This window comes from Silurus meridionalis, chromosome 17, assembly GCF_014805685.1.
Source record: "Silurus meridionalis isolate SWU-2019-XX chromosome 17, ASM1480568v1, whole genome shotgun sequence".
Taxonomy (NCBI): domain Eukaryota; kingdom Metazoa; phylum Chordata; class Actinopteri; order Siluriformes; family Siluridae; genus Silurus; species Silurus meridionalis.
In genome coordinates, this window is record NC_060900.1 from 22,383,735 (window position 1) to 22,409,902 (window position 26,168).

A 26,168-nucleotide genomic window follows, 5' to 3' on the forward strand; every position below is an offset into this window, starting at 1 on the left:
CTGATACTTAAATGTTTTTAGAAAGTTAAAGAAAACTGGAAAACCTGGAGGAAAACTATTTGGACTCGGAAAGCACAGACGCCAAACGTAGAACAGACATTGACCACAGTTCAGGTTTAAAACAGGAAAACCTGGAGGAAACCTATATGGACCAAATAGACACTGACCAAAGTTCAGGTTTGAGACCAGAGCTTTCCAATAGGAACGTGCTTGATGGAAACCACTGGGTTACTTCCAATAGTAAATTGAACAGATAGTTTTAGAAAGTTTCTTTCGATTGTTTAATGATAGCTTGAAGATAGGTATTTGTATACTGCAAAGTTGATATCAAGATTTACATATTTCAGACTGTGGTTTCAGAATTAGAACTGGTTTAACTGGTTATGAAACTGCCTGCATTAGATTCCTGTCAGTGTTACATTACTATAGGTCAAATTAGATGGCCATTTACACCACTATATTATTTCGAATTTCATCAGTAGATATTAAACTTTAAAATCAGATACACTAAATGAATACTTGGGTACTTCTGTCGTACACTCTCCTGCCTGACATACTGTACAGTCCGATCTGCTTGCTACCATCTAACTTTCTGAGAGAACAGTTAAATCAACGCTGCCAGCTGGACGAGTCCATTTTAAAGGAGAAAGAGGTGTGGCAAAGTGCAGGGAAAAACTCGCACTCGTTAAACGCGTCAGAATCTTTTACGTGAAGTCTGTAAATAGACACGTTTTTGCATATCGATCTTAATGTGTTTTTTGTTTTATTCTTTATATTTTGTGGTTTTGTTGAGATTGTCCGATTAAGGTGAAACAACCCCCCTGTCCCGTTTCGAGTCACGGTATGATCGTGAAGTGGGCTGGCTTGGTTGAAAGTCGCTCGGTGTGAAATGGGTCTCAGTCAGTCAACATTATAGAAAGTACTAACGAGCGGCTGTAGGGATCAGAGGAAGGTTAGGACTGTTTGACAGTTGCCATGCGTAGTTTAACAAAATAAGGACTTCGAAGAAGACGTTTACACGTGAACTAATTTCTGACATACATATATTGTTTCCTGAAGAGCCCAGGATGCCTGTCAAAGGAGGAGGAAGAACTGCGTATTCGAATAAAAACCAGAATGGAGGAGTAAGTAGACTTACAAGACGTGTATGGATTTAATTGCGCCTTTAAAAGTATTTAAAATATATTGTTTATAATCGCAAAGTGTTTATTGAATAGCGACATTGTTGTTTTTACGAAAAGAATGAATTCAAATAGGTCAGATTGAGAATGCCATCCAGCAAAAAAACTTAGTGGAATGTTCAATCATGGCAATCCCAAACGGCGTTGTGTTCCCTAGATATGTGCACTATGTAGGGTATGATAATGGTGGTGTATATACACTATGTAGAACCCTATACGTTCTAAAGGCGTGGATTTGGGATTCGGTCCGTATCTTTTATATCCACCTGTTGCGTTTTCTTCCCTCTTTGTGTCCAGCTGTTGTTGAACACCACATTGACAGGGGTTTAACTTTGGACCTGCACATAATTGCAGTTTTCTTTTCCATTTGAATACATTTTTCCAAGTAATATATGTTTTATATAGGTTTGAGTCCAGCTCGCCCTTGGTTAATGCTGGCATTCACATGAGTCTTGTCCCTTGCATGTGCAACCTGTTCCTGTTTGTGTTGCTTGAAGTGTTAAAAAGTTTTTATTCTTCTTACCTGAGTTTGCCATTTTGTTAAACTTTACAATGTGCTGAACATTATGTAGTGAAAAGGTGGCAAAGATGGGCCAGGAACACCCTATAGGGTGGCACCACCTAATTATATTCCAGACAAGGTTGCATTGTCTGGGCAGAAGAAATCACCTAAAAAACAAAGACTGGATAATATTTTGGAAAATTGTAGTAAAATATATTATCAGAAAATATATAATTACAGAATTCATTTTTTTCTTCTTTTTTGCTTTTATGACTGGCTCCTCTAGACTTTTTTATTACTCGAATTTAACTTGCATATTTACATATTTTGTATTTGACTTCATTTTGTATTAGTCATTCATTATTATAGGGAAGATTTGAGAATACACATACTAAACAAGTTCTCGAATTTATCAGTGAACATATTAAAATAAATAGCACCAAATGTATGCTTAGGTATGACTGTGGTATGACTGTGCAGGAGAAAGTCGCACACTTTAAACGTGTCTGCCCTTTTTCATTTGAAGTCTGTGAATGAGCATGTCTTTGCAATCAAACTTTTGTTTGCTTCCATACGTTAGGCAATGCCTTAAAAACAGCCACATACCTAAAGATGACCTTGTAAGGTCAATAATTAACAAGGTAATGCTGGAAAAGCTTATTAGGAAGAACATTTCACGACAGATAACGTGATCAACCAATGTATTTGCCACCACCAGAAGGTAAGTCAGAACATCAGTGGTTAGATGAGGCAAAATTAGAGCTTTCTGGCATTTCTGATTTGCTATAAGAAAACCGATGCATGTTTTATATGGTGGCAGATCTGTGAGGTTGTTGACTCTTTGGATTCCATGAATTACAAGTGGATTTAAAAATTAAAATCTGTCAGTGTCTGCCAAGAATCTGTAACTGGGTCATGATTGGATCTTCCAGCCAAATGATAATCCAAAATAAACTCAAAATGGTTCAGTGTCCACTGAATTCCACTTTGATATGACCCCAACAGTCCTCTAAACTAAACACTATTAAAAACCTGTTTGTTGTGCTGAGAAGAGGGTTCTCAAGAGAGGTTTTTTTCATATCTCTTCAAGCATTATAGAGCGGTGGCACAAACTATGTACTAAATGTGGGGGTGCCATTAATTGTGACACAGTTTTGTTAGAAATTAAACTCGCTTCCCAACGCATTGATTTCTGTCAGGTCAGTGCCAGTAACCTGACTATATTTACAATGTTACAACAAGGATTTCAAGATCTAATTTATGGAGTGAGCAGTGCACCTGAAGTCAGAGATGGGGTAAGTGGGAGGCTTCTAGGCTGGCACCTGACATCCAGGGCCACCTATTTGGCCACACCCCCTTTTAGGCTTTAGTCTTTATTATACATTTAAATAAACTTTTATGAACTTGTAAACCTTCGTTTTTAAATTTTTTAAATATTGGGCAGTGTTGCGTCATCCTAGAGGACGGCTGAAATTGTGTGTGTGTGTGTGTGTGTGTGTGTGTGTGTGTGTGTGTGTGTGTGTGTGTGAGAATCCCTGGCGAACACTCCTCGAGCTCATTACTGTCTGTCTGGCTTGGCACAGTGAGGAACGGCTTAGGTTGGGGATTATGAGTCCCATTATTGAGCAAGGTGTATATGTCAGGATGAGATTGTCAAATTATCACAGCAAGGAACCTGTCTGTATGTTTACAGCAACTCACCAGAGCACATCTGGGTGATTTTATAATGCATAGCAGGCTGCTGAAGACCTTCCTCTTCAAAAGTGTCAGTACTTTGATAAATTACATCCCGTTACCCCTTCGTAAGGCATTACATGTTTTGTTAGGTCTAGTATAAGGTTGACCAACTTTATTTCTTGCCAGCAACAAGTACCTAAAGAAACATTTTGTACTGAAAACATTATATTCAAACACTTATTTTTTTATTGTAGACTGATAAATGAGGTGTTTATAACATACTGTATGTAGTGCACTTTTTTAATAAAGCATGACAGAATCAGATTCTGCAGCCAGAAAGCTGTATCCTGTATGGATCAGCATTAAAAAAGTAAAAAAGGTAAAAAAAAATTATAAAAAAAAATCTTGAATAGTCTTTATTTAATTAGGATTTTTTTTTTTACTAAATTAAACTAAAAATAAACGATAATACATTTTATGCTCTTTTATATCATAGTGTTGTTGAGTAATCAAATCTGATTGGTCAGAAAGTGTTAATATATTTTCTATAACATCAGCTCGGACAGTGGATTTTGCTGCAGACAAACTACTCTAATACCTTTATAGTTTTTAGAGCAATAATATGCACATGGACCTGTGTGGCTCACGCTTCATGTAAATCAGTTAAAAATGTGTATGTTAATAGTTTTTGTCTAAGTGGCATCTGTAGAAGGAGTCTCCAGTTTCCACAACTTTTCAAGAGTCAAGAAAAGTCTTCCAGGTTGCTCAGGTTACATGACAAGTGGCATTTCCACAGCATTTATTTACCGTAGTAACTTCAAGAAAAAAATAAAGATGCTGGCGATGGACGCACTTGTTATAAAGCGTCCAATATATGTTATCGCAGGAACTAACTTGCTTTGCGTGCTTCCTATAACATTGAAATGTAACTATGAACACTACATTTATAAAAGTTTGTGGACATATGACCATAAGATTAGTATGTGCTTTTTAAGCATCCCATTCCACATTTAGTCTCTATTTGCTGTTATAATAACCTCCACTCTTCTGGGAAGATGTTCCACTAGATTTTGGAGATTTTTGCTCATCCAGCCACAAGGGTGATAGTAAAGTCAGGTTCTGATGTAGGGTGAGGAGGCCTGGGGTACAGTCAGTGATCCAGTTCATCAGGGTTGAGGACAAAGCTCTCTAGCAGGCCACTCAAGATCTTTTAATTGAACCCCTATGAACAGTTTGTTTATAGTGCTTGCTTTGTACACAGGGGCGTGGTCATGCTGGAACAGGTAAAAGTTTAATGCTACCACAATCAAAGACTTTCTATACAGTTTATATAAGAACTTTAGAGAAGAACCACATATGGCTGTAAAATTCAGCTTTCCCAATACTTTTGTCCATACAGTGTATATATAACAGAGTCCTGATCTTAAGTCACTTTTAACCTTTTATATCCTAATGGTTCCAGTTACACAGACAGCTGGTGGGAGGCGCTGAACCACTCGGTCTTCTCACAGTCTGAGTCACAGACATGTGAGATCTGACTGTGCGGTTTTCAAGCAGCTGGGCTCTATCCTCGCAGACCCCCGGAAGCATGTGAAGAGGGAGGTCTTATAATTAGGCTTAATCTTCCAAATGACCTGATCTCCCCCTTCCCCGGTTTCCTTTCATTTTCCCAGCATCATTTTGCCTTTTTATTTCCTGTTGTGATCGTACTTTTCTTAATGCTGTACTAGAATGTTCTCTATTTCTTGGAAGGTTTTTTTTTTTGGCATCAGCGTGTTTTGTTCTGTACTTTGGAAAAGTATGAATCATAGTGTGTTTGAAGAGAAGTTGTTTTTTGGCGTGATTGTCTGTAAAAGTGGTGAGTTCCCATGGTGCAGCTTGTTTTGTTCCAGGCACATGAAGACTCTTTGCATTTTTGTTGTGTTTGTGTTTGTCTCATACTGTGTACAGATCAATTAGCCTCCACTACACCTTAGATAGAGAGTTCGACAGAAATGTATCATGTTCAATTGCAAATATACCTTTTTTTTGCATCATACATTTTTTCCTAATGAGTGAACCAGTAGTGAGGTTGGCAATGACAACTCCATGAGATGGTATGAGGAAGAAACCCTGAACCTTTTACCCAATCATTATAGTTCTATCATTGTTAAGGTTATCATCTGTTCACCGATGGACAGTTGCAACAGTTTTCATGGTTCTTGAGTTTAACCCTTAATGGTAATCCTCAGCTGCAGTTAATCGTTTCCAATTGAAGAGCACATCCAGCCATCCAGAAGTTGGGGATCAAGATTAATCTGTCAGGTCCAGAAAAAAGGATCTATTGATAATTGATCTCGGTTAAATTAAGGCTGTTAAATCACAAGCTTCCCATTTATTTGGGCAGCTACTGGTCTTGAGATCTGGAGTTGCTTCACTCTATATGTATAGATAATGCTGTTGAGATTTGCTTTGGTGCTTTTTGCCTGCACCTCTTCCCCTTTTTGAGTGGATGAACTTGAACCCTGTGGGTTAAACTCCGTGTTTGCCCATTCTGGAAGTGAAGAAAACAAAAGTGTAGGTCTGAGGTCACTTGTTTCTTTATGAAAGACTGAATCTGGACGAACATATTCTTGTTTCTGTTTGCCTGAATGTTCATGACCCTTCCTTCTTCTTCTTCTTCTTCTTCTTCTTCTTCTTCTTCTTTTCTTCTTCTTCTTCTTTCGGCTTCTCCCATTAGGGGTTGCCACAGCGGATCATCCGTCTCCATACCCCCTGTCCTCTACATCTGCCTCTGTTAAACCAACAAGAAAACGTCTTCCCTTACCACATCCATAAACCTCCTCATTGACCTTCCTCTTTTCCTCCTTTCTGGTGCCTCCCTCACCTTGTCTTTAAAACGTCCTACATACGCTGTCACTCTTTTCTTCACTTTTTCATGACCCTTCCAAAAATTTAAAAAAGCCAATGCAGGGTGGTTAGAAAATTTTTATGTAACAATTTAGAAATTTCTAAGATGCCATTTAAAAGTTTTCCTCTAGCTTTTTAGGGACGTTAATGTGAATGTTCCCATAACGTTCCAGAATGTTGCTACAATGTTCTGATGCGGAACATTATCATTAACATTATTAGAACAGGCCGCTTATAATTTTAAAGGAACGTTGTTATTGTAAAAACCATACAAGATTTTAAATTTATGGCAAAATGTATACGAACACCTGATCAGCTGATTCTGCTGTGAGAGCATTAGCGCTCCAGACTGTCATGTCTAGTGCAGTATGCATTCCAGTTCATCCGTTTTTTATTTCCAACCTCTTCTCTACGAAGCTTGAGTTGCACACAATGTTATTGTCATGATGGAACAGTTGTAGGCCTCTTGATTGCAGTAAAGAAAAAGTGTAATCTATAGCATTTAAGACATTCCGTTTAATTGTGTGCTTCCAGCTTTGTGGCAGGTTTTAGGGAAAGAACTACAAACGTCTTGTACGTCATTACATCATGCATTATTGTACCCAGTAATTTGCTAAATAATTGCGATTCATGTGATTTTGCGATCTTAATTACGCAATAATATAATTGTTACCGTTTCAGTCTGTGTTGTACTGCCTTGTTGCAGCAGAAAGCCCAGTAATATAAGCTGCGGTCTACCTAAACAAATACCTCACCTTACACAATCAAACATCTGCAGGCTTTTTTTCATATATACGAGTACATATTCAAATCGGAGCCGTGCTGTAAGGCGACGCCCAGTTTCAGTCCCTGCGTGAAAAAAATGCCTGTAAGGGAGATAATGGGTGTTTGAACAAACCTATTAAAGGATTAAACTTGATCCGTTTATTTTATTTTTTTCCTTTCTGCTTGTAATGATGGGCCTGTGGGAGGATTATACTTCTCACCGCAGCTGGCAGTTACCTCACGGTGTTTGTCTTCCTTCACAAGTGGTCTAGGTCTATTTTTTTTATTTTATTTTTTTTATTTTTTTACCTTTGTGCTACATAGTGGTTGACTTTGTTTCATTTTTACTCCTGATGAACTTTAAAATCCTCATGATTGGTGTTCAGAACTTTGTTCTTATTTACCAAGTCAATGTCCATGATAGGTATATATATATATATATATATATATATATATATATATATATATATATATATATATATATATATATATATATATATACAGTATATATATTAATTTTTTATTTTAATTTTTTTTTGTGGTTCCAAAGTTGTTATTTCCTTTCAGAGCATGACAAATGGCCCTCAGCAATATCTGTTCTCCCACCGGATGAGAAACATTTACAGACTACTCCTCGTGCAGTTTGTTTTTTTCTCTCTGATCTCTGCTACGCCTTTGAGTTCCAATGTCAAACTGTGAGATCAGCACCGAACCGCTATCGTAGAGATGATAGCCGAGATATCTGAGTAGATAAACACTCACTCTTCTGATGGTTTCATGGTGAAATGACAGAAAAGGTTTTCCATCGTTCATGACTCATTTCATCAGGGCGTGGTGACTATCATTTTTTTAATCTCCGTGTTAATTTCAGTAAATTAAACCAATTTATATTCTGCACACTCCCACGAATTTGCAGTAACAGGATGTCTTCTGAAGCCGGCAGGCATCACTTTTATACAGACTTAATATTTTGATTTCCCCCGGGAAGCACTTTAATTACAAACGGATTTTTTCTCGTTGTTTTGGCAACAATGCAGTTGTTCTCACAAAAGGGTATTGTTTTTTTGTTCTTGAATAGTGTAACAATGATAAACTGAGTATTTAAAATAATTGCCGTATATTAGAGTGCAGCACTTTGGTGGCACGTTGGGCCATGTTAGTCTGTATCGCCTGACGAGAGCCTCTGACTTCCTGCAGATTCTTGGAGGAACAATGAACGGATCCTGAACATTCGATAGCAGAGCTGATAGTGGTGTCCTGAGGGAGTATCCTCTGATGCAAAAACCTTACAATTAGAAGTGTAAGGTTTGTTTATTTGTTTAATGGTGTTTTGCCGTTTAACGATCCGCTATTTCACAATGTGTACTGCTTCCATGAAATTATTAGTATTGATTTTGTACCATAAAATATGTATATACACCGTATTTTTTTCGGACTATAAGCCGCTACTTTTTTTCCACGCTGAACCCCGCGGCTTAAACAATGAAGCGGCCAATTTATGGATTTTTCCTGGGTTTTTCCTGGTTTCACAAACTTCAAGCCAAAAAACTGAGCCCTATAACATTAGACCAATGAAATTGCGGAACGGGTTCAGGTGACCCAATGAAACTCTGTATATTAAATCAGATGCGCTCCCACTGAATCGGGCCGCACCACATCATAAATATAGATGAGGTTCCTCTGACGTTTGACCTGCCACTCACTCGGACTGTCTACAGGAAAAGCGAATCATTCGTCCCGCTGAAAACAACCGGGCATGAAAAAACGCACTTCACCTGTGTTCTGAGCTGCACGGCATCGGGAGAAAAGATTTACCGATGGTGATTTTTAAACGCACGACGATGCCAAAAGATAAACTCCTGAGAGAAATTGTTGTGAAAGGAAGGAGGAAGACAGTGAACAATGACTTTCTTGGTAGGCTACTGTTTAGATACAAGCCGTGTAACAGACACTGTCTTTCATTAAAGCCTGTGTAAAGTTCATTAGTTTCAATGTAGGCACAGGTGCGGCTTATTTATGTTCAAAATAAAAATCTTTGTAAAATTTATATTTGGGTATTTGGGTGCGCTTAATAGTCTGGAAATTACGGTATATATAGACAGGTGCAAAGGTTTGCAAAGCCTCCACATGTATTTGTTATACACTTTGTCTACAAAAATAGTGTTTAATAGAAGTTAAAACAAAAAAAAATCCAGTTTGCTATGACATCCACACCAGATTTAAAGAAAGATCTAGAAGAGTTAGAAGAGGAGAAATATATAAACTACAAGGATCCAAATTGAGCTTAAAGGATATGATGGTAATAAGAAAAGCAGACAACATATAAGATCATTTCTGTCACATCAAATATATTTTGTTATTTTTTGCTAATTTGTTCCAACATACACCAATTTCACTATTCTAACATTTTCTTTTCTAATCTTGTTTGAATGATGAGCAGATTTTTGAACACAACTGCAACCAATGCACATATCGTAGAGATACACTGTATACACACGCCCTGATACTATCTATTTTTGAACATACCACAATCCGCGAGGAATTTCAAACATGTGAGCAAATCCGGGCCTCATTTAGTGAGTCCGATCTCAGACAGCTGGGAGGAGGAGGAGGATGAGGGGGATGAGGACGAAGAGCAAAGTGAGTCACTGTGAACCCGAGGGATCAGGGAAATGAATAAGAGGTTGTTTATTCCAGCGTTGTGAGATGCTCTCACTCAATAGAATCCATTGTGCCTCAATAAAACCCCAACACAGGCCGAGCGTGACCGGTGAGAGTGTCTGAGAGGAGCTGTGTGAAGGCGGGAGAGAGCTTTTAAAACTTGTCTAAAAAAGTCAACCATGCACATTCTATCACTAGTTTTAATACTTTTCTGAGGAGACGTCTATTTGCAAATAAATCCTGTTAACAACATGCGATCCTCCAGAGCTTGACAATGACAAGGTCTTTTTCTACTACAAATACTAAATATGTAGTAGTCCTGCACTAAATGCTTCATTAGGAGAAACTAAAGAGGGTAATTAAGAGATTAATAAGTTTATTAGGTTTCATGAATGTTCCCTTATTCATAGAAGTGGCCAAATAGTGTAAATTATAATCATATAAATGGGAAAAATGTGTTATTTTGAAATAAATATTGGATAAGATATTAAGTTATGGAAAACTTTTTCTAATAGCAAATATTATTTATTAAGGAATGCATTTACTATAAAAATGGTCTAAACAAGGTGCTGTTTAGTTTTTGTATTTAGCCACCTTACATTTACACTGACATTCAAGGCATTTGGTAGAACCCCTTATCCATTGCGATTTAGAATTCTCATACTGTATATACATCTGGACAGTAGAGGGTTTAGATCCTGGCTTAAGGGCCCAGCAGTGGCAGCACTGAGATCTGAACTCACAATCTGCTGATCTTAAGTCCACCACCTTGAGCACATACTTTATAACAGCTATAAACATTATAATGTCACTTAGTCGTAAAATGAATTAAATAAAAATTTAGCATGTTACTGAGAAACTGTACAACTCTTTTTAACTTTTGTAAAAAGGCTGCGACTGTAGAGTCCCTCAAAAATGTTAGATAGACACCACCCTAATGGCGCATGTAGGTTTATCTGCATTTTTGTTCACCACACAGGTATACACAATGTGCAACTTTACAAATGATTTATTTTACAGTGAAGTCAATAAGACACTTCAGAGAACAGTTGTGCACATTTCCAGCATGTTTCTGAATCTTAAGTACAGAATTCTGGCCATCATCAGGAGAAGATCGGAGAAGGCAAAAAAATGTGCAACATGACATATAGAGGATACGCTTTGGAAAGTTCAGAGTAAACTTGGAGTGCAGCACCATGGTATTAGGGTTTTATCTATAAGAAACAATGACTTTTCTTGCCATGATCATCACCATGATGAACTAAATGTTGAACTGTGGAAGCCACTGAGCCATGTTATTATACAAAAATAACACATATTTTCTGAAATCTGTGCTTTTATGTAATATATATATTATATATAAGATATACGGTTTTGTTGTATAGCTCCTTTTAACTTTGTTAATATTGTATGAGCTGCTTTAATTTAGTCATATAATGCACACTCCTCCATCCCTAAACTCATTTCATTATACACATCATTCACTCATGCAGCATCTTCAGTATGTTAGGTAAAATAAAATAATTTCACTTTTATTATTGTAACCTGTTGTTTTTGACTTGTTGGTTTGCTGACTGTTTGCAGTAAATAAATATATTTCTTTGTTAATTTATAACTGGCCTATCAAATATCTATCTGATGTTCTGCCTTTGCAAACTCTGATTGCCTCGAAAACATCATAAATAGTATTTAATCTTTTAATTCCCATATTAAATGACAATGACACTTTTATTTTCTTGTTATAATTTTTCTTCTGAATTTCTTTAAATGAAATATTAATAGTTGATTATCTCTTGTATGCAATTTTGAGAGAGATCATATTAAAGCCTATGTTGCTTGATTTATTGTGATATTTCTTTGAAAAACGTTGCACTGTGGCATGGTAATAATAATCAGATCTGTGTATTTATTGTGTTTTGATGTGATCAAGCTTGTGCTGTTTAAAAAAAAAACCTGTGCTCCATTCACACTCTTTCAGCACTTTTTCTTGTTTCCCAAAATACAGCAGTATGTCAGCTCATACTCTCACTAGTTCTAAGGTTCAAATCTGCACTAAGATGCACTTCTTCTGTACAGAACTCAAACTGGAATGATCCCAAACTCCAGAGGCTCAAGAATGCTGAGAGGTTGCTGAGCTCCGGTTCCAAGTTTTCTTTTTCATTTTGTATCCAGAAATCCTTTGAAGGGAGCCTCTGTCTGAAGTGAAAGCACGTACACACTCAACATTAAAGCTGTGAAAGTATAATGGCGAGGCTCGTGCCTGTCCACAGGGGCCGCTCAGTCTGTGGGTTATTGTCCAGTAGAAAACATTTGCCCCTTGGGGGCGTAGTTTAGTGTGTGTGGTCTACGAAGTGAGAGTGTCCGGTGTCCATCAGATTACCTTACAGCGAACAACAGACACCCTTTACCTGATTGGCCGCTGGGGAGCTCAGTGGGTAGAACAAGACACTTTATTTGTCCTTGTAGATGCTTGTTTTTATAATTGTTCCAGTTGATTGCTTGTGGTATTAATACAGGAATACAGGTGAACTACGATCTGTTATGTTTTTGGTAATTTTCTTGTTCTATTAATGCTGGTGAAATGTAAAGCAGGATGAGAAGGGAGCATTATGGCCGTTCGGTTCATGCTGCAGGTAAGCTCACTATATTGCGCACCACAGACGGATTTTAACATGCACCTGTTATATAAAAACACACATTCCAGTCTTCTGGACAGGGTGCAAGGTGTTTTCATGGGTGGACTTTAATTCTGAAATCTTGCTCCATCTGGGCTGCAGAGCCCACACACACACACACACACATATGCATGTACTGAGAGTATGCAGGTTTCAAGACTCGGGTTACTGTAGTATCAGGATGCAAACCGGCTTATGTAAATAGACCTGCTGTGGTTCAATACTCTGTGTTTAGTGTGAGAAGAAACAACAGCGTTCTACCATAAACAAGAAATGCACCGGATAATACTTCAGAGAAACAAAGTCTGGTTGTTTTGGTGCATGTATGAGTGGGAGATTCAGTTAGGTCCATGTTGGTAGATTGGCATGCACTAGGTACATTCCAAGATCAAAAGACGAACACATCGGTATGAATTCTTAGGATGTTGTTTCAGGTAAAGGCCATGTTTTGCTGGAAAGAACGCTTTGCTTCATTCTTTCTTTATCATTTTCCTCGATAGGGCCCGGCCCTGGAGTTCTAACGCAGCCTGGATGTAATATCTGTGAAACGAAAAGCGACGTGCAAACTAAACTGAACTAAAATGCAAACAAACCCATAAAGTGTTCATAGTTGCTGAATGAACTCTACATAAGGGTGTTGTTTTGTGTAAATGTTGAAAATGGTAATAATAGATTTGTAGATAGGACAGTGTGTGCCTGTGTATTTATTAAAGAAAAGGAAGCAGTTGGAAGTATTGTAATAATTTTTTTTTAGCATTTTAAGTGATGTCATAATGGGAAATTTGCAACATGTAGGAAGTAGGTGAAGCCTCTGAATGCACGCTTTTGTATGCGTCACACACAGCTTCCTAATCACACTCTGTTCCGATGAGGAACATCACTGTACATCCTCTTCTTCCTCTTATCTGTAAGTCAGAGCCAGGGCGTTATTTTCCCAGTGGCATTGTTCAGAAATCAGGGCCTGACCTATTTTTTAGCACAGGGAGTTATTTTAGTTAGGGCAAGACTAATCATGCAGTGAAGTGGCAGCCACAGCATCAGCATAATTAGGCCGAGGGACTGATCACATGACTTGCATTCCTCTGGTCCTGTTTCTGTGTGAGAGAGTTTGGGTTTAAAGTTGTGGTTTATATTTATTAAAAGTCTAGATTGCTGTCTAAATTTTTTTTTTAAAAATAATAATAATTTTGACAATCTTTAGAAAAAATATTTGCAATCTTCCCTTGAAATGGTTCTGAGCATTCAGATAGTCAATCTGAGTTTTGCCATTTTTCTGGTCTTGAAATAAGCTTCTCCGTGTATAACGGGTATGTATTAACATGTTAAAGATATAGGTTCCTGTCTATTGCGGTTCCTCAACGAAAGCTCAAAAATGTACACACTGCTGCTTTATTTATTTTTTACTCTGATTTCAGTTATTTGATTAGAGGGCATATTAAAGACTATATTCTCTGCTATTTTGCAGTTATTCATGCTTATTTATTTATTTGGACTAGTTTTTTTTTAGCAATAGGTCCTTATTACTACTATGATTTTGTTGATTTTTTTTCCAAAATGTAGTGCATTTTTCACTTCTATTACATGTATAATAACCATGTCGTTCCTTCGAGACTTGAATTCAAGCCAACCGCATTTTTTTAACTGCTACTCAATTGCTGTATCACAGTGAAGCCTGTATGATAGCTATTAGCCCTCTTGTGTTTGTAAATGCTGATGATTGGCTTGCTTTGCTGTAATTGATAGACTCCATGAATGTCTGAGGCATAAGGATTTGTCCATATTTTGTAGGTGATGGAGTAAATGATTTGCGCCACTTGCAACCCCCCAAAAGATTAATGCTGAAAGATCTTTTCTGGTACTCTGGGTTTTGAGCTCACATTTTTCCTGAGTGCTGAACTTTAACCCCATCTTCCCCATCTATATCCCCATCTTCCTCAGACTTATGATATCCAGGTGCCTCCATAGTGCGATAAGCATTCCACAGTTTCAGCCCCTTGTGTAGGCCATATTTTTTACTGTCTGGTGGTAAGTGACATTTAGACAATAGTGCAAAAGACACTGTGTGTGAAAAGCGCTGCGGAGGGAAATCCATGTGTTATAGCCGAGCCTGTGATTCAAAAGAGAAGAGTAATGGCAGCCTTCATCACAAGGCTTGCACTGGCCAGGAATGCCCTAAAAATACCAGCTCCTGCTTAAGCACCTCCCTGAAGCGTCTCAGTTTTCATCATAATAACAGCTTCTCTCACACACACACACACACACACACACACACACACACACACACACACACACACACAAAATCAGCCTATAGCTGAGTCATTTTATTTGTTTATAGTAGAAATTTAAGTTGTTTTTGTGGAATTTGAGAAATTGTATCAGACTGGTTTCAAACACGCACTCACACACTGGTGTGAGAGGATACCAACTGGAATATCCCACACAAGCCTCTGAAAACTATGGGCCAAGCAACTTTGGTTTCTATACTGGCACTTTTCCCCAATTCAGATATTAATAAAATGTTTGAATTTTAGAAATATTTAATGCTTCCTCATGTTATGTCTGGAAACCATTTTTTTTTTTATTTTGCTAGAATGTTCTGTCATTGTTGCTGGGAAACAGTTTTACATAATGCTTATTAACATTCCTGCAGTGTGGTGAGAATACAATGGGCTTTTAACCGATAAAGTACAGATACTAATAGCAGAAGCACTATTGTTTTTTATTTTTTATTTATTTAGAACACTTCCTAAAAAGGAACTGGGATCTATTGAGTTGTTTCAGTGTGAAAAATAATCTGACAGAAGTACAGCAACAAATGACTCACTCAGTTCATCTTTAGTATCTTCCTGGTCAGGGTCACGGGGCTTTTCTTTACTAGCTGGTTTAGATTTATGGTTATACATGCAGACAGGTATACCCATAAATAATAACTGTATGAGTGGGATTAAAAAAACAGTTATGATCTTGAGAGAAGGAGCGCGAGAATTCACAGATCTGCTGACAGTGCTGAAATTTCTGGAATTTATTTTTCACACATAAATTTAACTTTTAGTTTAATTACAAAAAAGAGAGCGAGAAATACTGTGATGCTGATTCAGAGTCATTTGATTACATTTCTATTAGGTTCTTTGGTACAAAATATCAGACCAAATGCTGAGTAAAAAAAGTAAGGTTCGGTTCATTATCATTGTAAAGTGTAATTACTGAATCAGTTTTGTTGCTGCAGGTCTTTCCTTAGTAACACATCTGAGGGAGATATTGATATTTCTACCACTTTTATCTTATTTCTCATTGTCACAATGTCTTTATATTGACCAGATACGTAAATGGCTCTGTGCCAAATCATTAGCCTTGGACATTTAATACACTTTTTATTTAGCAAAAGTATCCAAAAAAAATTGTGCAATTTATTATTTTAGAGAATTGTTGGATTAAGGTAATATATTCTCTACTATTTGTAGTGTAGAAACAAAAAAGATGCATTTTACAGGTACAATCCTTATATATTTTGGATTCAGTTACGTTTTCATATATGCTATTTGGTAGATGCTCTATTCCAGACGAACTTAGGTTTGTCTTAATTATACACCTGAGCAGGTGAGGGTTAAGGGCCTTTCTCAAGGGCCCAGTAATGGCAGCTAGATGAAGCTGGCATTCAAACTCACAACTCTTCGATCAGAAGTTCAACATCTAAACCACTGACAAACCTCAATGTATTTTTTTTTATCTACAAACAGATATGTAGATTGGTTGCTTAATATTAATGTCATTCATTTATTTATTTTATTTATTAACCCTGTTCCACACCTTGTTTTCAATGTTCCACTTTCATGTTCTACAATAAGTATGTATATTCTTATTTGTTCATGTTCAAATAAAAAACCCATTGCAACTTAAAACTTTCTATTGATATTGAGTTTAGACCATTTGAACTATGGCTGCTGCTGTCGATAATTGCTGAAATTGCAATCTGTGAAAACTAAACCTATTTAGTGCATTTAGTTGCCATATTACTTAAAAATGCAAATACAATATATAAATAAAAAAAATCGTAAATAAAAGTAGCAAAATTAAATTCAAATAAAAAGGTAAACACACTGTATGGTGTTTTCTTTATATTTTAGTTTGAAATAATCCCAAACTTTGAAAACTGTCTGTTGTATTCCTTGGCCAGATCTTCTCCTCACCCCTTGCTGTTTTTTCTTACAGCATTTTTGTATTTACCTGTCCTGGGGTTTTATTTATAACTCGCATTCTTTTCGTGGATCCTTTCCACCCAAAAAAATGTTTTTTATAAAATTAAAAAAAACGTGGTGGGCAAAAGTGCGCTCCTGTAAGTAAATTCTGAGCCCTGTGTACACAGAACGCAGAACACAGAAGGCGAGAAGTTGAATTGGCAACACAGTTTCTAAACGAACCCCCAGAGTGGTCCAGAGTTTAGTATAGGAATAGTTTCAGCCCTAATTTGAACTACTAGTCTTCGCTGTTCGGGTTTATTATTGCAAGCACATATAAACAAGTTATAAACAAATGGATTCTTTTAAATTGGTAAAATAATGTTAGGAATGTTTTTCTATGAAACAGTCCAGAGATAAGGAATGCTTTCATAACATTGTTTATTTAACCTTGCAGTCATACCGTCTTATAAAATGTCTAATAAATTCTTGAACATTCTTATAACATTCTTTGGTAGGTAGGTGGTAGCTCAGTGGTTGAAGTGTTTTTTTTGGATTAGAAGGTCACAAGTTCAAACTGCCACTTCTGGGCCCTTGAGCAAGGCCCTTAACCCGCCCCTGCTCATTTGTAAGCTCTGGATAAGGGTTTGCTGTGGAGTAGGGGGGCTTTGTTTCACACAATTTTTTTAAAATTGAAAATAAAATTATCACGACAACAATTAACAACATAAGAGATTGTGCAGTATTTGACTTTTTTTTTTGGTTTTTTTTGGTACTTGATGTAATAATATCTTATGGTTGTAAATATCTTGGGATTAAATCTATATAGCTTTCTTTTTGCACATAGACTAGCGAATGACTTTTTCCATGCACATTTTCATTTCCATTAACACACTTTGCCTTTTATAAAAGGCAATTGTCCGCTACAATGGCACCATTCTTTAAAGAAAAGAGTGTGTGTATGTGTATCATTAACAGCTTTCTACATTACAACATTTCTTGGCCAGGAGCCTCTTCATGAAATCATTTATATCACATTGCCGGAGCGCCGATGTGACAGGCTCTTTAAGTAGTGTGTCAGCTTTCTGATACTGATCTCTGATCTGCAGACTCTTGTTCAGAGGCGGTATTATTAGCAAAAGGAGAAGCAGAGAAGGGAGGAATGTAGATTTGTGTAGTTGTGCTGTTTATACAGACTGTAGAAGAGATATTTACATCAGGAGTCCTGACTGACAGGCTCTCCTGAGCCACACCGAGTGTGTGCCAGCAGTCTGAATTAGCTGACACCTGTCCGTCTTCACCTCCAGATAAAGATTTATTTCAGTTGGTGGATTATATGTGCCAGTTATCTTTTCTGCATCTAGATATACACCCCTAGTATGTCCATCTCACACCTAGTACATGGACAGATAGACATATAGATGAACTTTCCATTCTGTGTTTAGTTCCTGTTTGCTGTTGTAATAACCTCCACGCTTCTGGGAAGATGTTCCACTAGATATTCGGGTGTGGAGATTTGTGCTCGTTGAGTCATAAGGGTGTTGGTAAAGTCAGGTACTGGTGTAGGGTGAGGAGGCCTGGGGTGCAGTCAGCATTCAAATTCATCCCAAACATGTTTAAAAGGGCTGAGGTCAGAGCTCTATATCTCTATAGGATCTTCCACTCCAGTGAAGGGAAAAGTTAATGCTACTGCATCCAAAGGCATCTAAAGCAAATTGTGTGCCTGCAACTTTCAGTTGGAGGGAAGCTGGAAAAGTCATGTGTACCAAAGATTTTCCATATTTACTGATTAACATTAAACATCTGCCTGATATTGTGTAGTTCCCATTTTCCCACTTAAACAACTGAGTTTTGTAAGACCTGGACTTCCCCAAGATTTCTGAAAATAGTGCTGTGGTCTATACCTTACATATGATTTACATAATCCAACAAAAAAAAGACATAATATTGTGGATATGATGTAGCTTCTAACCCCATAGCTCAGAGTATGAATGAGGTAAATTTAAGTCTCTCTGGTTGAGGGTGTCTGCTAAATGCTGTAGATGTAAAAACAAAACAAAAAACCCCCAGATTTATTCTGTCAGTATATTCACCATGTTAATCTCATGTAATATAACGTGAACATGTCACCTCAGTAACACTGTTTAATGCTAGAACGGAGCATCTATTATTCGTTTTGTCACATTTGAGAATTAAGGTCAACATTTATTTAGGCTATGAAACTTTAATCAGGATTAGTTAGTAATTCTGACACAAACTGTGATTAAACAATTTTCACCGTCATGGGAATTCTTGGGAACTGGCAAATTAATGTGTCGCTACTGAATTAGTATCATATTAAAGTTCTCTCCTGACGTCCTGCAATATTAAACACAGCAAATTGAAAAAGCAATGCAGAGGAAGCACAGCCGAGTCTGTTTCTTATCCACAACTGATTAGAAGCAGCCTGCTAGCGAAATAGCAAATGATACATATTTTTTTTTTATTTGTCTTCAACTGTGTTGGGTTTTTTATTGTGTGCAAAAAGCTATGTATGTGGTTGAGATTTAAAATGAGATACAATGAGGGTTTGTAAGATAAACAAGGCTGTACGTTAGATGTTGCATAGACAATTTCTGCATATGGAATAACGATTATTAATATATTTTCTGAAATTGCATTACTTCAGGTTATTATTTTATAATTATTACATTAATCTCTGTTGACATTGTGTATGCTTTTGTGTAACCTCCATTAGCCAGTGGGCTGATCTGTTTAGGTGAAAAAGAGAGAGAGAGTGTGTGTGTGTGTGTGTGTGTGTGTGTGTGTGTGTGTGTGTGTGCGCTCGTGTAGTCGGCAAACACAATCATTATCTTCCATCACGGGTTCTTGTTGCGTCCTACACACGATGGTGAAGCCTTTATTTGGAGGCGTCCCTGTTCGAGTGGACAAAACAAAGGCCGTTCTCATGTGAATGTCATCCATTATGCTCCAGATTTGTTGTTCCACTGTGAAAGCGTTCTCTTTTTATAGCCATCTCCTTTGTCATGACAAGCTGAGCTCACTCCAGCTGGTGATCGTGTCCTATTAGGCAAAAAGTACAAATAGGATGTTTCGATTCACACCTGGTGACTATAGAAATTATATATTTTTTATTAATAACCTTTCTTTGATTTTGTCTCTCGAGGTTTATAAAATCAACAAGTTCGATTTATTATTATGGACTGTATATAAAGGTTTGTGGACACTCCTTCCACATTTAGTTCCCATTTGCTGTTATAATAAACTACACTGTTTAAAGTCAGTAGGGTTGAGGTCAGTGTTTTTTAGCAGGCCACTCAAGAACTTCCACTTCATCCCATGTAAGCCACCTGCTGTTTTGAGATCTCTCCACAGGTGTTTTAGGGGATTCAGATCTGGACTCATTGCTGGCCATTTCACTCTCCAGCACTTTTTTTTAACCATTACTGAGTGCTTTTTGAAGGGTGTTTCGGGTCATTGTCCTGCTGGAAGACCCATCCATGACCTCTGGTGGAGACGCAGCTTTCTGACACCGGTGACTACATTGTGTCTCAAAATTCTTTGGTAATCAACAGATTTCATGATACCATTCACACAGTCAAGAAATCCAGTGCCAGAAGCAGCAAAGCAACCCCAAAACATCTTTAAACCTCCACCATGTTTGACTGTAGGGGCTGTGTTCATTTCTTTTAAGGCCTCATTTCTTTTTCTGTAATGCCATGGAGCCATGAGTTACTTGCCACAGGTGTGTCTAAATATAAATTACAGGAGCATCACATGCTTGAAAAAGCAATTCTTTCTTACAAGTTTGACAAGGTACCAATAGTTTTGTCCAGTCCATTTTTGAGTTCTGTGTGAAATCTTATCATGTTTGACTTTTCTTCTCAGTTTTTTTTGTGTTGATGTGGTGCAAACAAAAAACAATAAGCACGTGAATACCAAAAAATTTGCAATTGGAACAATTTTTTTTGAGAAGTGTTGCATTTTCTGACTGTATTGTTTGAAAAATGCAGATATTTCTGGCCATATTGGAATCACGAATTCTCCTCTTTGAGCTGTGAAATTGACAGCACTCTAATCCAATGGCGTCGTAAATATACGTGAAATAATCGGCAGTGAAACAGACAGTGAGTAGATGTGTACTTCTTCAAGCGGCGTTACGCTGTCGATTAGCGTATGACATCGGAATTTAAATGCACCCGAATTAGTCCCGCACCGCAGATGTTATACTCTGATCAGTCTGCGCTGTTGGAGAGGCACAGCATATTTTGGAGGGGTGTCCGGTGCCACCCCGTGCCACCCCTTTGGACACGCCCCTGACTCCAAGTGACTGTTGCTAAAAAATTTTATTATGTATGTCCAGTATACACTATCAAGAATATATGTTATATCTTTATTTATTTGAATTTGTGCAATAGAATGCATTAGAATATCCCAAACACACTAACACACACATCTGGGGTCATGAATCAGTCGAATGTCGTCAGCAGTTGATGAGGTCAGACTGGATGACTCCCTAACCCTCACCAGGAACTTTGCATTACATGGAAATGTAGCCCATTATAGCCATGCATGAGGGTGTGTGTGTGTGTGTGTGTGTGTGTGTGTGTGTGTGTGTGTGTGTGTGTGTGTGGGTGTGGTTGTGTGGTTTCAGTTTCTTAGAAGAAGACGAGAGCTGCTTGGATCAGAGTAGTGTGTGTATTAGAGGACAGAGGTGGTAAGTTTGCTTGTGTGTGTAGCCTGGAAATGTGGATTAGTGCAGCTCTGATTACTTCAAACACACAGGATAATCTGCTGTCAGACTTTGGCTCTTAGTCGTGCACAGTTTCTTGTCAATCAGATCCATTTGATTTCCTTCTTCCTGAGTCTGATTGACATTCGCTCCATGTTGCCTGCACATTAGCCTGCTAATTAAAAGGCTCCAGAACAAATTAGATGTGGTTCGAAGCAGATACTTAATTTCCTGATTAATCCTCACAGTGGTGGGATTTAGTCCTGAAGATGGAAGTTGATCAGTCGTTCTAACATCTAACCGCATGACGTACCTGCATCTGTGAATCCCAGTGCTGCAATATGTAGCAGACTTACATTCAATATAATAAGATGTTAGATCTGTTGGAATCACAATTTAAAGATTATGAAGCGATCATCTCTATAGCCACAAACAAATTGTTAGCACGGTCTATATGGACAAAAGAATCGAGACACCTAATTTTTCCAGCTGAATGTGTTTTTATTTTTTTTATTTTCTATTTTTTTAACTGTTACCACAAAATTGGAAACACACAATTGTATTGAATTGCATTAGCATACATTTTTCATTCGCTTCAAAAAAGGAGACCCAAACCTGTTCCAGTATGACAATGTCTCTTTGCTCAAGTCACCCCCAAGAACATATGGTTTACATGGGTTGGATTGGACGATCTCCAGCTATTGAGAGCTCTGACCTTAACCCTGTTGAAGACCTTCTGGATGAATTGTAACGCTAGTGGTGGATGAAGTACACAAACTATGTACTTGAGTTAAATTAGAGATACAGTAGGCAAAATATTACTCAAATCAAAGTAAAAGTGCTCCCTTTAAACCTTCATTTAAGAAAAAATACAAAAGTATTTGCCTTCAAATGTACGTAAGTATCCAAAGTACTATGATTTATTATGGCTATAATGTTCCTAATACAATTATTACCACAAGACTCTTGCTTAAACATCCCAGTTTATGTGAAAAGACTTTAATGTTACTCTCAGCTCACCAATCTATTAATATAATGATATTAATGAGTTAAACACTGTATGATATCTATTAAAATTATCTTAAAGCAAAAACCTTTAAGCTAAACAATTTCCTTTAGAACCAAATGAAATAACAGGATTTGAAAGCAGCCACTTTCGGTTGAAGGTTAATTTTTTATAATTATTCTCAAAATGATCTGCTTGCTGTTGAACTGACGCTGAACTATATGTTGGTGATAAGTAGATACCACCAAAGGGCAATCAAAACAAGTTCAAAACAGAGAGCACACTCTACCCTGATTGGTGGCTTGCTGTTTATATATTTAGATATTTGACTTTGAAATGTAGTGAAGTTAAAGTGAAAGTCTCCCCAAATGGCAATACTTCAGTAAAGTACTGATTTGCATTAAAGCTACTTAAGTACAGTAACGAATTACATTTACTTTACTACTGTCCACCTCTGTGGAATGATGACTGCACCCCAGGCCTCCTCACCTCACCTACATCAGTGCCTGACTTTACTTACACCCTTTTGGCTGAATAAATGAAGTATACTGTACTCCAAAAGCTATTGAAACATCTTTCCAGAAGAGTGGTGGTTATTATAATAGCAAATTTGGACTAAATGTGGAATGGGAGACTCAAAAAGCACATATGGTCAGGTATCCACAAACTTTTGCCCAGATGATGTATTTCCTGTTGGTATCTTTGTCTGGCTGCTATTCATCATTCATTCATGGTTTTTTTGCTTTCTATGTGTTTACCTACCAATCAGTAACAGGTTTTCATCTCTCATGCATGCGTTTCGTACAAAGTGATGCTTGCAGCGATGTAACTGGATGTTTTGGCAGCTAATTTTAGTTTTTTTTTGCTTTAGCCCTGCCTTTTTCTTTCTTTTTTTTCATGTCACACCTCGAAGCTTTTAAGTTTTCTACTTCACTGAACATGTAAAACATTTAATTTTAATGCTACTTGACCTCTCACCCCTTGTTATCTGCTGCCTGTTTGACCTGGATTTTGTATTTACATTGTTGTGGAAACATTTTGGTCTCATTAATTAACTGTGGAAAAGAATAATTTAGTAATCTACTAGTACAGTAGGGGAAATAATTAGTTGATCACCTGCTGATAATAAACTGTCTAGAGTTTTTATGGTAGGTTTATTTTAACAGAGAGAGACAGAATATCAACATTGAACACTGAAGATGGGTCATGGATGGGTCTTCCAGCATGACTATGACCGAAAACATGCGACCAAGGCAAAAATCTGATGGTCTTGTAGCCCATTGCAGCCTTGTGCAGGTCTAAGATGTTCCTGACATCCTTTGACAGCTCTTTGGTTTTGCCCATGGTGGTGGAGAGGTTTGAATGGAAGAGGTTGATTCTGTTACTGGTGTGTTTTATACACATAAGTTGATATCAGGAGTTCTTACTTAAAGGGACAGAAAAACCTCACACACCCATTTAAAGACTTACTCCTGCTCTAAAAGGAATTCAGACCAAACCCACTGAATTGTGCACTGAAGTTTGACCAATTCCTCCAACTCTGGAAAAATAAATTGTACATTAGCACTGTCATGCTCTTTTCTTAACCCTACTGAACACCTTTGGAATGATTTGGAACACTAACTGCACCCCAGGCTTCCTCACACTAAATCAGTACCTGACTTTACCTTTGTATCTGAATGAGCACAAATCTCCACTCCAAAATCTAGTGCAACATCTTCCCAGAAGAGTGGAGGTTATTATAACAGCACATAAGGAATAAATGTTGAATAAGATCTTCAAAAGCCACACACCAATCTAATGGCCAGGTGTCCACAAACTTTTGTTAATATAGTGTCTGACTGACTCTTGCAGATCAGCGCTGGACAGACGGTGTGTGTATACAATACCATGTAAAGTATGTGTTAACATTGTTTGTATGAGCCAGAGAGCACGTGTGTGTTTGTGTACATGCTTGTAGGCCATTATTTTATTTATATTACATAACTCAGGAAGCTATCCATAGCAGAGAGAGCGAGGGATGCGGATTGGAGATAGGAGTTCTCTTCTCTGTGAGTGTATGTGCGTGTGTGAGGCCAGTAGCTGACAGACGGCTGAGCTTGGCTTATGGACCTAGCCATGAAAACGGCACTGTGCCGAAAGTGGGTGCGTGCCGTCCGATCACTCAGGACTCTCCAAGGCTCTGTGAGTTTTATTTTTAGCCTCACTGCCTTTCCTTCTCTCCCTCTCTTCCTCTCTCTCTGTCTCTCTCTGTCTCTGTCTCTCTCTCTCTCTCTCTCTCTCTCTCTCACTCTGTCTATCTCTCCCTCCCCTCCCTTTTCTTCCTCCCTCCTCCCTCTCTCTCTCTCTCTCTCTCTGCCTCTCTCTCAAGCTCCTGATCTGCTCTGCCACAGCTCCTACTGAGATTGGAGCAGGGGCGGCCATGGGGAGAGATGAGTGTGGACTGGCTGCCATGGAACTGCTGCGTGTGTTTGCAGAGAGCCGGCAGCGGCCAGAGAGTGCGTGTGGAGGTGCGGGTCGGGAGCCGGCCGCTCAGAGACGACTTCATCATCCTTTATGCCCCCAGTCGGGCGCCACCATGCCTGCTCAGATTGGTGGGGGTGTATAGAGAGAGAGAGAGAGAGAGAGAGAGAGAGAAAGAGAGAGTATCGTGTGCTCTATCCTCCAAGGATACTAAAACCCTCCTCAGGCATCGTCTCCTCTTCCCCTCCCCCTCGTAGCAAGTTGATTTGTGCGGAAAGTGCTTTTTGATGTGCTAGTCAATGCCGCTTTGGAGTTTGCAGATGAGTGTCGGAAGTGTCTGGTTACGTGTGCATTGGAAAAGTACAAGAAGGCAAAGAGATCGTTCTTTCGTTTGTTTATTTGCTTGCTTTTTTTAACCGGTGTTCAACTTAGTTGGGTTGTTCTGCATGCAGCTTTCGGTCATTTCCGGTGATGGGATTGAACACGGGCAAGGATCGAGAGGAGAAATACATCAAGGATGTGTGTGTATTGCAAGCAGTCTTGCGCAAGGGATACATGTGTATAGCATAAAGCAGTAGTGACGGTGATGATGCTGGAATACGAAATTAGTCTGTCTTTACGCATACCTGTGTGTGTGTGTGTGTGTGTGTGTGTGTGTGTGTTTGTTTGTGGACTTCAGTAGCTCCTGTCGCATAGCGCACAGTCAGATTCTCCCTCTGATCTGATATTCACTGAGTGTGTGTGTGTGTGTGTGTGTGTGTGTGTGTGTGTGTGTGTGTGTGTGTGTGTGTGTGTGTGTGTGTGTGTGTGTGTGTGTGTGTGTGTGTTTGTGTGTGTGTGTGAAAGAGAGACTGTGTATGTATTGGATTTGAACTCTGACACTGTGCTACTTTGCCTCTGCAACCGCTGGCCATCCATCAGTGTGTGTGTGTGTGTGTGTGTGTGTGTGTGTGTGTATGTGTGTGTGTGTGTGATGCACTTTATATGACTGAGTTTGGACTGAAACTCTGCACCGCACTGCTGTGCGTCTGTAACGTGACTGTACTCACACAGTCATTCAGCTGCTGCGTTTGTGTAAAACGATTCTAAACGCGTGTCTCCATGTTGTGTCTGTATGGCAAGTGAATTAATTTCAGCACTGCTCTCGCGGACAGCTCACTCACTGCTTGGCTCTGCAAACCAGATTCGTTTTATTACATTAAGGATGCACTGATAATTAAATGATGCTCATATCTAATATTTGTCCAGTTCCTATATATCTGTATCTGCTGATTCAGATAGTGATGCAGATACGTGCATTTGTTTTTTTTGCTGAACAGGCTTTACTATGTAGTATACAGGTATGACATATTTTCATATTTTCATTCATCTCATCATATTTTGTATTTAGTACCCCTTTGCTGTTATAATAAGCTCCACTCTTCTGGAAAGATGTTTCATTA

General features: G+C 38.2%; 1 protein-coding gene across 2 annotated transcripts in view; it reads left to right on the plus strand.

The window, feature by feature from the left end:
* Positions 1–869: 869 nt before the first annotated feature.
* The window catches only part of LOC124400410 (tight junction protein ZO-2), a 57,218-nt gene continuing 31,919 nt past the window's right edge, over positions 870–26,168 (plus strand). The window contains exons 1-2 of one of the 2 annotated variants that reach the window (XM_046872224.1): positions 870–1,124; positions 24,635–24,773. In XM_046872224.1, the coding sequence (XP_046728180.1) occupies positions 24,696–24,773 (78 nt within the window). In that variant the 5' untranslated portion in view covers positions 870–1,124; positions 24,635–24,695. The remainder of the gene's footprint in view (positions 1,125–24,634; positions 24,774–26,168) is intronic. The other variant, XM_046872225.1, reaches the window with a different exon arrangement.